At 39.1% G+C, this 15,732-nt stretch overlaps 1 protein-coding gene across 2 annotated transcripts in view; it reads left to right on the forward strand.

The window, feature by feature from the left end:
• The first annotated feature begins 359 nt into the window (after nucleotides 1-359).
• The window catches only part of LOC134340424 (glucocorticoid-induced transcript 1 protein-like), a 46,189-nt gene continuing 30,816 nt past the window's right edge, over nucleotides 360-15,732 (forward strand). For both annotated transcript variants that reach the window (XM_063037641.1, XM_063037642.1), the window contains exons 1-2: nucleotides 360-1,220; nucleotides 10,154-10,302. In XM_063037641.1, the coding sequence (XP_062893711.1) occupies nucleotides 869-1,220; nucleotides 10,154-10,302 (501 nt within the window). In that variant the 5' untranslated portion in view covers nucleotides 360-868. The remainder of the gene's footprint in view (nucleotides 1,221-10,153; nucleotides 10,303-15,732) is intronic.

Genomic DNA, 15,732 nt, shown 5'->3' on the forward strand with positions numbered 1-15,732 from the left:
AAAACAGGGCCTGCAACCCGTGTATTTTTTTTGCAATGCAGAACAGATAAACAAGATGGGAACCCTGGGACTTCCACACAGCAAAAGGTGGCGACTGAAAAGCGTTTCAACTGGGTTTATACCCTGTACTAATAGTGACCTAACCATCAATTTATTGTACCTGTACTCCTTGGCAGCATTAGAACAATTTATTTGCTAATGTCAGCTAAGATGAATGTAAAGGAGAAAAACACAAATGCACTAACTGCATTCAAATTTATAGCAAATTGGCTTTTTGAACTACAATAAGCAAATAACAATGATTTCAGTCATTGAGCAAGAGAAAATATTTTTCATTATTTTTATTATGGTGATGACGTCAAAGTTGGTAGTAAAACACGTTGAGAAACAATCATGTGACTGATTTTGATTGTGACCTCACTCATTAACGTTGCTATGGAGCATTTTGTGACGCTCATCCAATCAAAACCAAAGTTTGACGACAACCGCCTGGAGCAGCGTCGACACATCCAGTAGCAGTAGAGCAAATGAAAGACGTTCCACCTCATGTCAATCAGCCAATAGGTGCTTGCAATCTTTGGCACCGTTCCAGAGACGGGCCACTACCCTCTTGTCATTGGCTATACTGGTTTCGAGCTGCGGGGAGGGTAGCCAATAGGAAATAGGAAAGTTGGACGCGCGCCCAGTGAGAGAGCGTGAAGGGCTGGTGGAGGCGGCCTTACCGTAGCTGAAGGAAAGTTAGAGCGAATGTGAACTGTAGTATCAGGCAGTGGGGAGTAGTGAGGGGAGCAGAGTTTCGTCTGTGCAGCTGGTTGCTGCCGCCATTTATTGTTCTTTAAATCCCACTCCCGAGTTCGGTCGATCGGCAATGTCATCGCAAGTGGCACAGCGAGTGCGGCCCAGTGGCTCCCCGACCTCCAGCCGCCCCCAGCCGCTTCGAGCCACCGTCCCCTTCCAGCTGCGAGCTGCTGCCAGCAACAATGCTCCAAGCGCCGTCGCCGGCTCCAGGCTGGCCGTCGGCTCCTCGTGCTCGCCGCCGGCTCCGGCCACCTCCGTGTCTGTATCTCCGCCGGCAAGCCGCAGCGCTTTTCACACCGTGGCCACTTCCACTAGCATTGCCCCCGGGCCGGGCGAGCAAGAGATGGCTTGGAGAGCGGTGCCGTCCGTCGAGAGGAAAGCCAGTCACTCTGCCTCCTGCTGCACCTCTCCCGTTAGTAAAGGTACTGCACCTGCTGCCAGGCACAACGGTGCGAGCCCTGCTCCGGTAGAGCCGTAGAGGCACTAACCCAGCCGTTTCAAACCGTCAATAAGTTGTGCTAACGGTGTTTAAATTTGTTATTTTTTTTCCCGGCATAACCATCTTGGGTCAACAGCTTAATTTATTTCTTCCCAATTTCACCTCTTCCTTTCTTTGTAAACATTGCAGTTTTTGCTTAGAAATCTCTGCCTGCATGATGTTTGATTTTTCCATTTATGTTTTTGTGCACTATCTTCGCAGAAGAGACTCCCCTTAATGACAAAGCTTGGCATTGCAATCTGCTGTCAGAAGTAGCTGCAAGTTCTGGAACAAATTGCACGCTTTTTTGGCGAATTTTCTTTTTCGGACTCTTAATATTCGTAATGAAAAGTCTGATCGATATCTTTAATTTAATAATATGTAAAGCTGTCATTTGAATCTCAGATTTAAACGTCTCTTATGGCTGCAGTCTACTGGAAGTATGGATGAAGAGAGCCAGAAAGGGGAAATTCATTTCATGTCAGAAATAAATTGTAATCTTACGTTAGATTTTGCGCTATTATGCAACAACTGTTTAAAGCTGCTGCTCTTTTGATAGCACATTTTGTGGCTCTGGAGGCTATGATATTTATTAAATTATACTCAACAGTAAGTTTTTAAACCTACAATCCAGTGTTGTGCAGTAATAGATCTGCCAATACAAATAATACAACTATCACTGCTTCATTTTTGAAATTCATTTAACCAGAGCAAAATCTAAATATTATTCCCTTAATGGTTTGGACCTTGTTTGCTCATTAAACTGTGTGTCAGATAAATGGGTATGAGTTTTTTTGTATTTTGGAAAATGATTTCAGATGGCATTTGAAAATTTTGATCAGTAGATTATAACTTGAGATGTAAATAGGTTGCACAAGTAATGTGCTTCCAACTATTAGAATCTGGATTTCACCATTTGCATCACTCGATGTGCACAGCTGTAGGTTTTCATAACTCTAGTGATCATCTTTCGAAATGATACTACGGGGTTCACTTTTTGTACATGCCTACCTAAAAGAGGCAAAATATTGGAGAGGATGTGGCCAGTTTAACTTTGGGCAAAAACTGATATTTCAGCTTGGTATTCCCTCAGTGCAGCAGAGAAGTATTGGCTATAACACTTGTGTTCCAGTCTCTGGAGTGGGATATAACTTGTAAACACTTGATTCAAATTTGCAGTTACTTTACAGCTAAAGTGAACTTAATTCTATTTCTCCATCTCTCACTATCTGACTGGAATTTGCATGTTCTTCCTGTGCCTGTGGGTTAATCTCCAGATGCTGTGGTTTCTCTATCCTAAAGATGTGCTGGTTATTAAATTACCAAAACTATGGGTGGCAGAAGAGTTGGAGATAAGCATGAGAAAGAAAGTAAGTGGTGAATGGTGTTGATGGAATTGCGCAGAGCCTGCATAAACTTGATGGGCTAAATCAACAATTTATTTTAACTTGGTTAACTAGATTATCATTAAAAGCAATCTGGGCATTGCTGGCAATTCTTAATATTGCTTATCTATTGCTGATTGGTCTTTTGGAAGATTGGGGTGAGATAGTGCTTTAAGCTGTATGGTCTTTTTTGGTGAGGGTGTTGTTAGGTCAGGAGTTTTGGTATCTTGACCCAGCAACAGAGTGGAATACACTTCCAAATCAAAATGTATGACCAGAGAAATGTAGTATTCCCATGTCCTTTTTGATGGAAACCATCCATGTGAAGGTTTCATTGTAGTGACCAAGGCAAGGAATTGCAGTGCATTTAGTAGATGGTACCACTGCAGTCAAGGCATATGCTGGATGGTATAAGCACCAACGATGCTGTATGGTGTTACCAATTAAACAGTTGCTTTTTCCTGGATGAGGTTTGTATTCGCTCTTTTAACAGGATGACAAGTGGAGCATACTTGAGCACACAACTGATTTGTGTTTTGTAGATGGTGGAAAGGCTTTGGAGCGTGTTTTGTTTTAAATGAGTCACTTACTGAAAGATATCTAGTCTGATTTGCTTCTACAGCCCTGGTGTACATGTTGATCCAGCTGACCTTGCAGTCAATGGTATCTCTTGGAATATTAAATGATTATGTAATTGAATGACATAACTTGTGTGGTTAAATGATATCCATTCCAGTTTTGGAGCTTTAATAATCTCACTATATCTGTACTATGACCAGATTTTCCTGTTTTGTGGCTTATAAATTCTGATTGTCTGCATTCCAAATACCTTTATAGATATAATTAGTCTTTAAACAAAACCCTGTACAGTTTACAAAACATTCTAATGACAGTGGGTAAATGATCTTTACTTGCAATGCTGCAAAAAGAGGAAACCAATCGTTTTTTGTTGCAGGTTTGTTTCACATCCAAAATCTAATGAACAGAAAAGTAGTGCTATCGGAATAGAAACTTGCAACTTCTATACTTTATTTTTTGCCAAAGTAACTAATTTGAGCACTTAGTTACAATCTTACTTGCAGGATATGAGATTAACCATCAACTTGTTTCTTGGTGGAGATTGGCTCATACCACTGAGGTGCACATGGGTAGGCTCGGGTTGTGAATGGCACACAGATGTTTCCATTTAGTAGCACAGTTCCATGCAAGGGGTGCCACCCTTCCTCATGAATTTGGCCACCATCTACTATAGTTTGTTTTACCGTACTAAATATTTGGTTATAATGCTTTGTTCTTTGTTCCCATGCATGTTTGCCACAGCTGTTAAGAAGCTGAAGGGCTGGGTTTTATGGAGATGAAATAGTCTGCCTATTGTGTTTATTGTAATATGACTTAATAAAATTAGGATGGCCAACAATTATGCTAATAATTTCTCTTAAGGGTAAGATGAGACCTCAAGTCAATATTATTCATAATTCTGGAATACAAAATTGGCCTTGAATGTATTCTGTAGAGTTGGCCTAAATAACAAATTTATTTTTAAATGAGGCTTTTCACAAAATGTATCTGAAGGTAAAATTATCTAGTTAGTTGTCATATAATCTCATTTAAGCTGCAAGTATAGAGATTGATGCTGCTTAAAGTGAGGCTGAGAGAAGGAATTAGCTGTGGAGGTTGAAGGAACGGTTCCAAATAGATAAGCAAAGAATTTAGAAGTGAAAGAACACAAAGGTCCCCTCTTCTCCTCATTGCTACATTCCCAAAGAGAAGGCTTGTTAGGAATTCATAACTTTGTCAACTTGTCATTTTAATGTTTCATCAGCTGATACGATATTTTTGTGCATTTTCTTTTGCAGGTAAGTGATCTTGTTTTAAATTGTGAATATACTAAAATGGAGGGCATACAATACATTTCTTCCAGCAATTCATTAGTTACCAACAGTTCCTATTGAAAAGATTTATATCAGCTGTCTAATCGCTGCAAACTCATTTCTGATGCTGGATAGCAACGTGAAACAATGTCCATCTCTTTCCCTCCATTTTGAAAGTAATGCATACACACATCTGTCAGTGATTTTTGCTACTTTTCTTTTTACCAATTGTGACTACTTTTTAGTTTAATTGACTGAAATTTTGATTTGGGGGGAGCGGAGCAAGAAAGCGTGGCAGGTATGAGTCAAGTGAGTCTTTAATAGAGGATGTAGAAGAAAACAAAGAAATTAGGAGTGCAAAATGAAGCAGAAACATTCTTGGCCCAAGATTAAGGAGTATCCTAAGACATAAAATCAGGAAAAGACTGGGTCCCATTAGGAATTGAAAAGTAAACAATGTGTACCATGGAAGTGTGGTGCTAATTAATTCTTTTCATCCATGTTAATCAAGACAGGCAGGGAAGATGGTGAGTTCCGGAAGGGGTACATGGATAATCGGGAAGAGGTCACTATTAAGGAGATATTGGATGTTATGGGACATAAAAGGTGTTAAATCTCCCAAGATCAAATGAGACCTATCACTGGTTTTATGAGAATAGAGGACATAACTGTGGCCTTGATAGGGCTGTGCTTAGCTTGTCACAGGTGAGGTGTTAAAAGACTGGAGGATAGCAGTGTTCTTTTATTTAAGTAGCAGTAAGTGCGGGCTTGGTGAGTCTTGCTGCAATGGTAGAGGAAGTTATTGAGGGAAATCCCAAAGGATAAATTTGTGTACATTTGGAAGGGCAGGGCATGAGTAGAACACTAAGGAATGGTGGTGAATAAGGGGATGTTGGAGTTCACATTTGTATTCCAGGATAGTCAGCATGGTTTTGTGTGGTGGAAATCCTGCCACACTAATTTAACCACTTTTGAAGAGGTAACGAAGGACATTGAAGACAAGGTGGTGGGAGGTGTGCGTGTGGACTTCAGTAAGGCATTTGACACAGTGAGCTGGTCCAGTAGGTTAAAGCACATGGGATCCAAAAATCTGGAAGGAGGCAGAGTTATGACTGAAGGATGATTTGGTACAGTGGTTCTTGGTGATGTATATTAACAAGTTGGATGTGAAAATTGGATACAATTCCTAAGTTTGTGGATGATAATTATTAAGGATAGCAAGAGTTGTTTGAGATGAGAACAGGACATACAGTGGATCAAATGGAATGTTTGCCATCTGTTGGCAGATGAATTTAATCCTGGCAATGCATTTTAAAAATCCAAGTAGAAGTCACAGTTTGAGGATAGAGGGGAAGCCTTTTAGGACCGAGATTAGGAAAAACTTCTTCACACAGAGAGTGGTGAATCTGTGGAATTCTCTGCCACAGCAAACTGTTGAGGCCAGTTCATTGGCTATGTTTAAGAGGGAGTTAGATATGGCCCTTGTGGCTACAGGGGTCAGGGGGTATGGAGGGAAGGCTGGGGCGGGGTTCTGAGTTGGATGATCAGCCATGATCATAATAAATGGCGGTGCAGGCTCGAAGGGCCGAATGGCCTACTCCTGCACCTATTTTCTATGTTTCTAAGTAGGACTAAAAGTTGTAAAAAGTAGAGCACTAAGGAATGTTGAATAGAGGGGGCTGTTGAGAGTTCAAATTTATAGTTCCAGCAAAGTGGCCACATGTAAAATAGGATGATACGTTTGGCTTTATGGGTCATGCCAATGAATAAGTTGAGATGCTCTGCAACTTTATGAAACACTAATTAGACCACACTTGGAATACTTCATGGTTCTGGTTACCGTGCTACAGGAGCGATCTTGTGCTGGAGAGTGCAGAAGAGATGGACCAGGATTAGAGGATTTTAGTTATTGGGGAAAAATTGGTAGATTGGGTCAGGAGGCTGAGGGGTGACCTGATTTAAGTGTATAATTTTATGTAGCTTGATGGAGAAGATACTTTGCCTTCCAATGGTGGGGGTATCAGAAAACAGGAGAGAACAGGCTTAAGGTGCAACACAAAATGCTGGAGAAACTCAGTAGGTCAGGCAGCATCCATGGAAATGTATAAACAATTGATGTTTTGGGCTGGAAAGGGGGAAGATGCTGGAACAAAAAGGTGGGGGCAGGGGAAGGAGGACAAGCTAGAAGGTGATAAGTGAAGCTAGATGGGTGGTAAAAGTAAAGGGCAGGAAAAGGAATTGGAGAGGACAGTTAGACCATGGGAGAAGGGAAAGGAGGAGGGGCACTGGGGGAATTGACAGGCGGGTGAGAAGAGGCCAGGGTGGGCAGTAGGCGGGGGGGTGGGGGGATTATCAGAAGAAATCTGTTTGCCATCAGGTTGGAGGCTACCTGGATGGATTATAAGATGTTGCTTCTCCCCCCTGAGAATGGCCTCATCATGGCGTAACATGTCAGAATGGGAACGGAGATGGGAATTAAAATGGTTGTCCACCGGGAAATTCTGCTTTTGGTGGATGGAATATTTGAGGTTAAAAGGGGGTATCTTAAAGGGGATCGAGGAGAAATTTTTAGTAGTTGATATCAAAAATATGCTGTCAGAGGAGGTGGTACTTAACAGGCACTTCAATGGTTAAGGTACAGAAGAGTATGGATCTAGGGTGGGTAAATGTGTTTAGTGTGTATGCTGTCTTGCTACTGTTGTGAGGAAGAAGGTACAGGAGCCTTAGGACTCCACTACCATGTTCAGGAACATGAACCATATGGGATAAATTCATTCAACTTCACTTGCTCAATCACTGAACTGTTCCCACAGCTTATGGACTCTTCATCTCATGTTCTCAATATTTATTACTAATTATTTTTTGTATTTGTACAGTTTGTTTTTTGTACATTAGCTGCTTGGTTATTTAATCTGTGGAAATAACAAAGATGTGTGGATTTGTAACTTAATTGATTGCTACGAAATGCCCCCAGCATGTAGGTGAGCAGTGCTGTCAGGAGAGTTGTTGGTATTTTGGGAGACAGAAAGAAGGATTCGTGTCAATGATTGCTTGAAGGTTGATGTGGACTCTGGGCTGAAAGTTTCTGTGACTCTACAAATTTTGCATCAGAATTAGAATGTCTCCACAGCGGGCCCAAAAAAATATGAATTAATTGGAACTTCACATATTGGGTCCATTTGATGAAAGCTTAGTCTTTATTAACAGTAGTGGAATTGTTCCTTTTAATGTTTCTCAGCTGAAGCACAAGTTTGTGGTACCACTCAACTATTTTGAAATTGCAAGTACACGTCCATACCCACTTTCTGCCATTGGGTTTTGCCACTAAACTTTTTAGATACAAGTATATTCAGTAGTCCTCCATATTCTTCCAAGGTAGGGTTGATGTCATTTATCATTCTGGCACATAGTCAAATTACTTGAGTTGCAGCAAATTCTAGCTGATTAGCTGATTGAATCTTATCTGGAGGAAAAATACTTTTTATGTAGCAACTTGTCTACTTGGGATGATTTTTTTTAAATAAATAAATTCCCCATCAAAGTGCAGTTTTTTGATATGGAGTGAAATATTCGTGTTTGGTATTCTATCAGTAATTTTTCAATCTGAAAATAATTGTGAATTAGTTGTAAATACAATTTGTAAATGCTGGGGGCGGGGTGGGGGGGGAGATGCCATAATGTAGGCTTCAGTTATGGCATTGGAATCATATTTAAACAGAAACTTGGAAATGCCTTTTTAGAAGCAAGTCCCTGTGGTAACTTGAAGCCAACTTCTGAGATCATATTTTGAATGGGTACCTAAATTATTAATGGGTGGGGGTTTTGGTGACTGGATTGCAAGTGGTTATGACATGGCACCACTAATCCTGAAATAACCAGTGAAAGTGACTAAATTGGAGCCTATGGAAAAAAGTCTAAATACCACTTTTTTTTTATTTATAAAAAAAACTCACTGGAGAAATTCAATTGAAAAGGCAGCATGTGTGGTGTGAGAAATAGTTTTTGGTCAGTAATCTTTAATGTGGCAGTCATTTGAGCGTCTTTGTATTTACAGACTTGGCATCTTTTTGATACACTTGTTCAGGGTATTTGCTGTTATGCTGTGAACACCTGGCATGGAAAGAGCGTGGAAAGAACAGAATTGAAAGAGGATGTGTGCAGAAACGGGTTAAAACTTCATGCTAGTGAAAACTTTTTAGATGGGTGTAGCTGTCTGTGGGCCAAATCAGATGGAGCTTGAGAAAAGGAGAAGAATAAGGGTGTCGCTGCTGCTGAAATGCACCTTGCACTGTTGCAGTCATTGTTCAAAAATACTTTTCAGACAAAGAAGGAAATAACAGTCCTACAAGGAATGTATGTTTGTGGTTTTCTGCTGCTGTAGCCCATCCACTTCAAGGTTTGACAGGTTGTGTTCAGAGATGCTCTTCTACACACCACTGTTGTAATGCATGGTTGAGTTGCTGTTACCTTTCTGTCAGCATGAACCAGTCTGGCCATTCTCCTCTGACCTCTCAGTTACAGGTGTTTTTGCCCACAGAACTGCCAGTCACTGGATTTTTTTTTTTGTATCTTTCCTTATAAACTCAAGACTGGTATTTTCGCGCACAACAGAAAATCAGCAGTTTCTAAGTTATTTAAACTGCCCTGTCTGGCACCAGTAATCATTCCACAGTCACTTAAATCACATTTCTTCCCCATTCACATGTTTGGTCTGAACAAGTGAACCTCTTGACCATGCCTGCATGCTTTGCATTGCTATCAGATGATTGGTTGATTAGATATTTGCATTAGGAGCGGGGTGCCTAATAAAGTGGCCACTGAGTGTAAATGCTAATATGTGGAGTATATTAATAATGAGCTATTTTTCTTAGTCTTGCTAAATAACTAGATTTTTAAAGTGAAGAATTTTTGTTGTACCGTGGAAATTGACTTTGAACACAAGCCTTTGTTTAATTTCTGGATTCACCACAACTTGCTGCAAAGTAAATGTTTGACTTCATTCTGCATCTCTCAAGATTACTTTGCTATCTACCTGTAATATTCTGCATTCCTTTGAATTTTGGGTGCTTTTGTATTATTACCTTTTCCACGGGAATTGGGGCTGTCTAAAATCTACTGGAGTAAGTTGTACATGGACTTTGCCTATGATGTTGACTTAAAGCCTGAGTTGTGGAATAAACTGACCATTCATATATCCATTGTATAGTCATCCACATAGCGTTTTTAAAACGTAATGCAGCTATGAAGGATTGGTGGTTGTATGACCATAAAGTGGAAGGAGATGTTTATTTGGAATAACTATTTATTGGGGTTTCCCATGAATGAATGGCTCAGAATCAGGGTCTGCAAATCTGAAGTGATGGGCAAAAGGGGTGGGTGGTGGCAGATTTGTGTGGGTGTGATGCTGGAAACAACCTGGACAATAAAAATAATCAAGCCTGTCAAAATGGAATTGCATTGTACAGGCACTTGGGGCGGGGGGGGTGAAATAATTGTGGGGGAATGAGACTGAATAGTTGCTCTTCAAGGAGCTAGAGTATAATTGTTGAATGACTTCCTTTTGTGTAATGATTGTTCTGTTATTTTGATGGAAATGTTTCTTTTTTCTTTTCCCCTTTTAGCTATTGAAAAGCCCAAACCTCAGAAGACACTATCTTGCATACGCCGCACCTCCTCTCTTGACACCATAATTGGACCTTACCTGGTAGGACAATGGCCTCGTGATGCAGATGTGCATTCTATATCATTGGAGAATGAGAAAGCTACACAGGTATTTTAATAAAAAGACATAATGGCTAATGTCTTAAATGCATCTTTTGGCTAGTCTTTAAGCAATATCTGAATGTATGATGACTTTTTAAAAAAAAAACACAACATAATCAAATGTGGATTTGAAATGCTTCTATAGGAAGTGAAGTTTAGCATTGCTTTCTGTTCTAAATTCAAGAACAGTTCACTTGATAGTGTACAATCTGGTTCCTGATCTTGAAATACTAGATCGGATTTATTTTTTTCTCTGTGGGTTGTGGAGCGGGGAGGGTAACTTTCAAAGGGTTAAATTGAATCTAAATGGATTTTGGAATATTGCTGGAATGAATAGTTTTCCAGCAATATTCCAAAAATTCATTGGAGATATATAGTTGGCATTCTAGTGGGCAGATGTCAAATGGGAATGATTTTTGTATTGCTGTTAATGCTATTTCCATTTTGTGCGCAATTACTTGGCTGTAGAAACCAGATAACAAAATGTCAAATTTACCACTGATGTATCGTGAAGATGGGATCTGAAAAGTCTAATGACAATGTATTTAAAATGTGTTAATATTTTAAGTTGCCTTTGTGACTAGTTTGAAGCTGTTCTCTAGATGTTTGTGCTGAACTTCGCTGTTCAATATGTTCGTGTCCAACAAATGCACAGCTGTTATCAGTAAAATCACCAGAATGCGGCTATCAGATAAGTAGATTACCTAATGTAAAAAAAAGTCTTGAATTAACCGAAGAAATTTGTATACTATACTGAAGAACCTTTGGGTCTCTGACCCCATTCTAGGATGAATTTTATTATATGATATCCCGAATAAAGATTGAGGTAAATGGTGGAACAGATCCACCATTGTGGTATCCTATCTGTTTCAAGATTCTATGGTTGATTTGCAAAAGACTAGTTTGCTTTTCATTTAGGAACATTGAAACATTTTTTCTTGGATTTTCTACTTTATTGTGGGGGTCTATTATGCATGATTTCTGAACATGATACTTCATTATGTCTTGCCTTTGGTTATTTAGATATTTGAGTGCCTAACTAGCATTTTGATTTCCTGTTTATTTGCAAATGAAGAAAATAAAAATTTCAATATTTCTATTGAGAAGGGTGCTGGAGAATGAAACCTAATTGGGTTCTTTGCATCGGATCACCTGGAAATTAAGGCTGCCCAAATGAACCATTTTTGATCAATTTAAATGTCTGGTAGTTATCTGATAAATCATCAATATCATAAAATCAAAGTATAATTTTTCATATTCTGTCCCTGTACCTGGCAGTTGAAGATCACAGCAATGAAATGCCCCCAACCTGTCTTCAATATATTTATTTTCTCCCCCTCAGAGGATAGTGAATAACATTATGCCTTTCTGGTAATGTTTTGCTGCTTTTCTTCTCTCTCTTCACCCCCCCCCCACTACATTTTTTTTTCTTCGACTGATTTTGTAGGTTTTCTAAAATTTTGCAGTGACATTTAATGCTGCTTTATGCTACTACTTGAAGTGTTTAAGGAGCTTTCTCTTGCCTAGTAATGCTTACTTTTAACTTGCGCCATATTTCCAGGTAAGTTTGTGACTAGAAGAACTCAGTACATTGTCCCTGGTGTATTTTTAATTTTTCTTCCCAATTGTTGAAGCTAACTGCTGCTTAAGTTCCTGTACTGTACCTCTGCAAAGGAAATGGCAAAGCAATGAACTTTCTTTGGGTGGTGACAGTGGGTGGAGAGAAATTAAGTATGTTGTAGTGCTGGGTGTTTGGTGAATGGTGCTTTAATATGCAGTTACATTTTTTATTTGAGTATCCTACTGTTGACAGATTGATTAGGGAACTGCTTCTTTATGTTCCTTAAATCCTTTATTTTGCTAATGACTTGATGTCACCATTTTGAGATTTTTTTTTTCCATTCATTTAGTTTAGTTTCTCCCCCAAGAATTTTGCGATCTATGCTTAAAATTTCTTTAGTTCTATTCAAATAGGATACTCATAATTTGGGAGGCTGGTGTTAAGAAGAAGGTGGGTCAGGGTGTGGAGCAAGTTCAACATTGGTTCTCTTTAGAACCAATGAGATCTCCATCTCCTTGCTTCAGCAAAAATTGTACATTTATGAAGGAAGGTGAAATGCTGTGAACCCTGTTAGATTGGACTCTGCATGTTCATTTCTTTTCATGGGGGTGGGTGCACTGCTGGGATCTGTATCCTAAGATTCAAAGTTTTTCCATTTGCATCTGTTCTATATAAATTTCATGCTTATCGATATGAGTAAGTCTCATGCTGGTGGGTGAACTGCTTTCCACTTTTGCATTTGATGTCTGCCTCAAGCTCTGCCAAATGTGCTTCAGCCATGTTCAGAAGAGAACAGTTGCTAACAGTGAGTTTCAATTTCCCACACCAGCTATCTTTGTCTTTGGACTGAAGCTGTCAGCTTAGTGCTGAATTATGAGCCCTTTTGCACTGTATGCTTGTGACCTCTAGGAACTTGGTTGAGGCTACTTGCTTAGAAGCTTTGTAAAAGCTGTCATACTTTTTTTACTTCAGCTGACTGGATTCAAAGCTAGATTCCAAAGGTGAACACATAATGTTCGAATTTACTAACCCTCCTGAGCTTTGAAATAACGATACCTCAAACTTGTGTGAAGGAATCAATTTTGGATTTGATGCTTGTAATCTGCACATTCTAATTTACAAACAGTCTTGTGCACATCTTCTCAATGTTGTCTAGGTGTTTAAATTTGTACAATTCAGTGCATAGCTGAATATAATCAAATTCAGTTTTCTTTAGCCTTATCAAATTAAGGATTTTTAAAATATCTTCTGTACCCAATAATCAGAAAGAAGTAAGGCTTTCATGCTGTTAAGGGAATCATTCATATAGGAATTTCAATGGTATGAATTTTTTTTATAGTAGCCCAATGGTTAAACTATTTCCTTTGTAAATAAAGAATATTAAGATGTTGGTTCTTGTTCATTAAACTTCATAAAAGTTTAAAAACAGAATAAAATATTCCAAGAATCTTACTGGAATTTTCTTGCATGCTCCCGGATGCAACTACTCCAAAATGGCCGGCATCTCACCTTGATTTTGGTGCTGCTTTAAGTGTGACTTAAAATTCAGAATCCTATCCCATACCAACTACTCTGCTTTTCTTCATAGATTTAGCTCCTTGGGTCTCCATTACTATATGGCTTATCTTTCCTTCTCCTGTTACCACCATTTTCTTGCTTCCCATTTACTTGCCATTAGTGGCTTTTTATATTGTATCTGGCCCACTGAGTTCCTCCAGCATTTTGTGTGTGTTTCACTACCCCTCATCACTTGTAAAGAGTTAATTTAATGATTTCTGCTATAGTGAAATGCATATCCAACTTCTAATTTACATTAATGAGGTGGCAGTAGTGGAGCATTTCCTGGATGCTGCTTTAAAATGCAACTACAAGAAAACCTAGCAAGACGTGTTTACAGTGAATGAATGGTCATTGGTATTGAGCCAAAAGTTTACATATGGGAGAGACTAAATTCCTTAGGTGTGGACAGTAGGGCTACCAATTATTATATAATTGCTTGCTGACAAATGTTGCCCTGAAGTGAGTGTAGATCTCATTAACACAAGTGTGAAACAATCTTAGGTTACTGAGCATACTTGTGCTTGGTTTGTCACCCTGTTGTGCTTGTTTTGCCTTTGATATTTTTAATTTAACTTTTACTCTTCCACCTATTCTATTTTTTTCACTCTACTTAAAAAAAACACTTTCCCTTTTAACATCTATATTGGAAGTGAGACAATTTGGTGGAAATCCCAAGTTTCAATTCACAAACCAGGAGAAGGCTCAGTACATCTTGAATCACTCTGCTATGACATACAGATGAATAAAGGTGTTGGTCTCAGGGTTAAAAGACTGCATATAGCTGTGTACTGCATTGTTTGCATGCTCCAAATAATCCAGTTCTCCATTATTCTGAAACTAGGATTGAGTTCAAGACCAGCGAGATAATGTTGCAGCTCTGTAAAACTCTGGTTAGACCACACTTGGAATATTGTGTTCAGTTCTGGTCACCTCATAATAGGAAGGATGTGAACGCTTTAGGAATGGCATAGAGGGGATTTCCCAAGATGCTGTCTGAACTAGAGGGCATATCTTATCAAAATAGGTTGAGTAAGCTCTAGCTTCTCTTTAGAGCGAAGGAGAATTAGAGGTGACTTGACAGAGTTGTACAAGATGATCAGAAGCATAGTTCAAGTGGATAACCAGCAACTTTTTTTTTACCCCAGGGTGGAAATGGCTAATACAAAGGGGCATAATTTTAAGGTGATTGGAGGAAAGTATGGAGGGACGTCAGAGGTAAGTTCTTTGCAGAGTGGTGGGTGCATGAAACGCCTTGCCAGGTGTGGTGGAAGAGGCAGATACACAAGGGGCATTTTAAGAAACTCTTTAATAGACACGGGGATAATGGTAAAACAAAGGGTTATGTAGGAGGGTTGGGTTAAGTTGATCTTGGAGTAGATTAAAAGATTGTCACAAAGTCATGGGCAAAAGTGCTGTAATGTAATGTTCTGTGTTCTGAAATGATCTGGTCTAAGATGATAGAGTAATTGGTAGGACACATTCATGGATCTATGTACTGTAACTCTAATATCATTGGAAATATTGTTTGGTTAAAAATAATGCTAGAATGGTTAACAGAACCCCTTCAGGGTGGCACAGTAGCATAGTGGTTAGTGTAATGCTTATAGCACCAGCAGTTGGAGTTCAATTCGTGCAAATTCTTTATAAACAATGGCATGTCTTCCCATGACCGTGTGGATTTCTTCCAGCTGCTGCAGTTTTCTCCCACATTCCAAAGACGTGCAGGTTATGGCTAGTAAGTTGTGGGTATGTTTTTTTTGGCGCTTGAAGCATGGTGACACTTGCAGGTTGCCCCCAGCACATATTCCAATTATGTTGGTCTTTAATGCAAGCCATGCGTATCACTGTATTTCAGTATTTGATAGACATGTGACAAGTAAAGATAATCTCTTTCAAAGGCTCTTGTAGAGTGTACAAATTTCTTTGGTTAATTTAAGACTTCACATGATGCAATGTATTTGTCTAAAAATTCACATTCTGATTACTTTCAGTGGGTAATGACTTCTGTAATACAGCATCATAAGCCTTCCAGAAGGCTTAAGTCAACAGCTTGTTGACGAAACTTAATCTGTTTATTTTCCTAATGTTTTGTCATAGTGTGTATAGGAATTTATTTCTAATCTTCAGTTTCCATCAACTGTACAAGAATTGGCATTTGTGTGTTAACAAATGCACTCTACTGAGATGGCTGAAACTTAGAAATAAAGTTGTATTCAACAAAAACTTTAATTTCAAACACATTTTAAGGAAGCCTCTTCCCATTTGTGTATGATTCTTGAGAAATCAGTTTAATGTTTCATAAGTATAGTTTCTCTT

The sequence above is a fragment of the Mobula hypostoma genome, chromosome X1 (assembly GCF_963921235.1).
Source record: "Mobula hypostoma chromosome X1, sMobHyp1.1, whole genome shotgun sequence".
Taxonomy (NCBI): Eukaryota; Metazoa; Chordata; class Chondrichthyes; order Myliobatiformes; family Myliobatidae; genus Mobula; species Mobula hypostoma.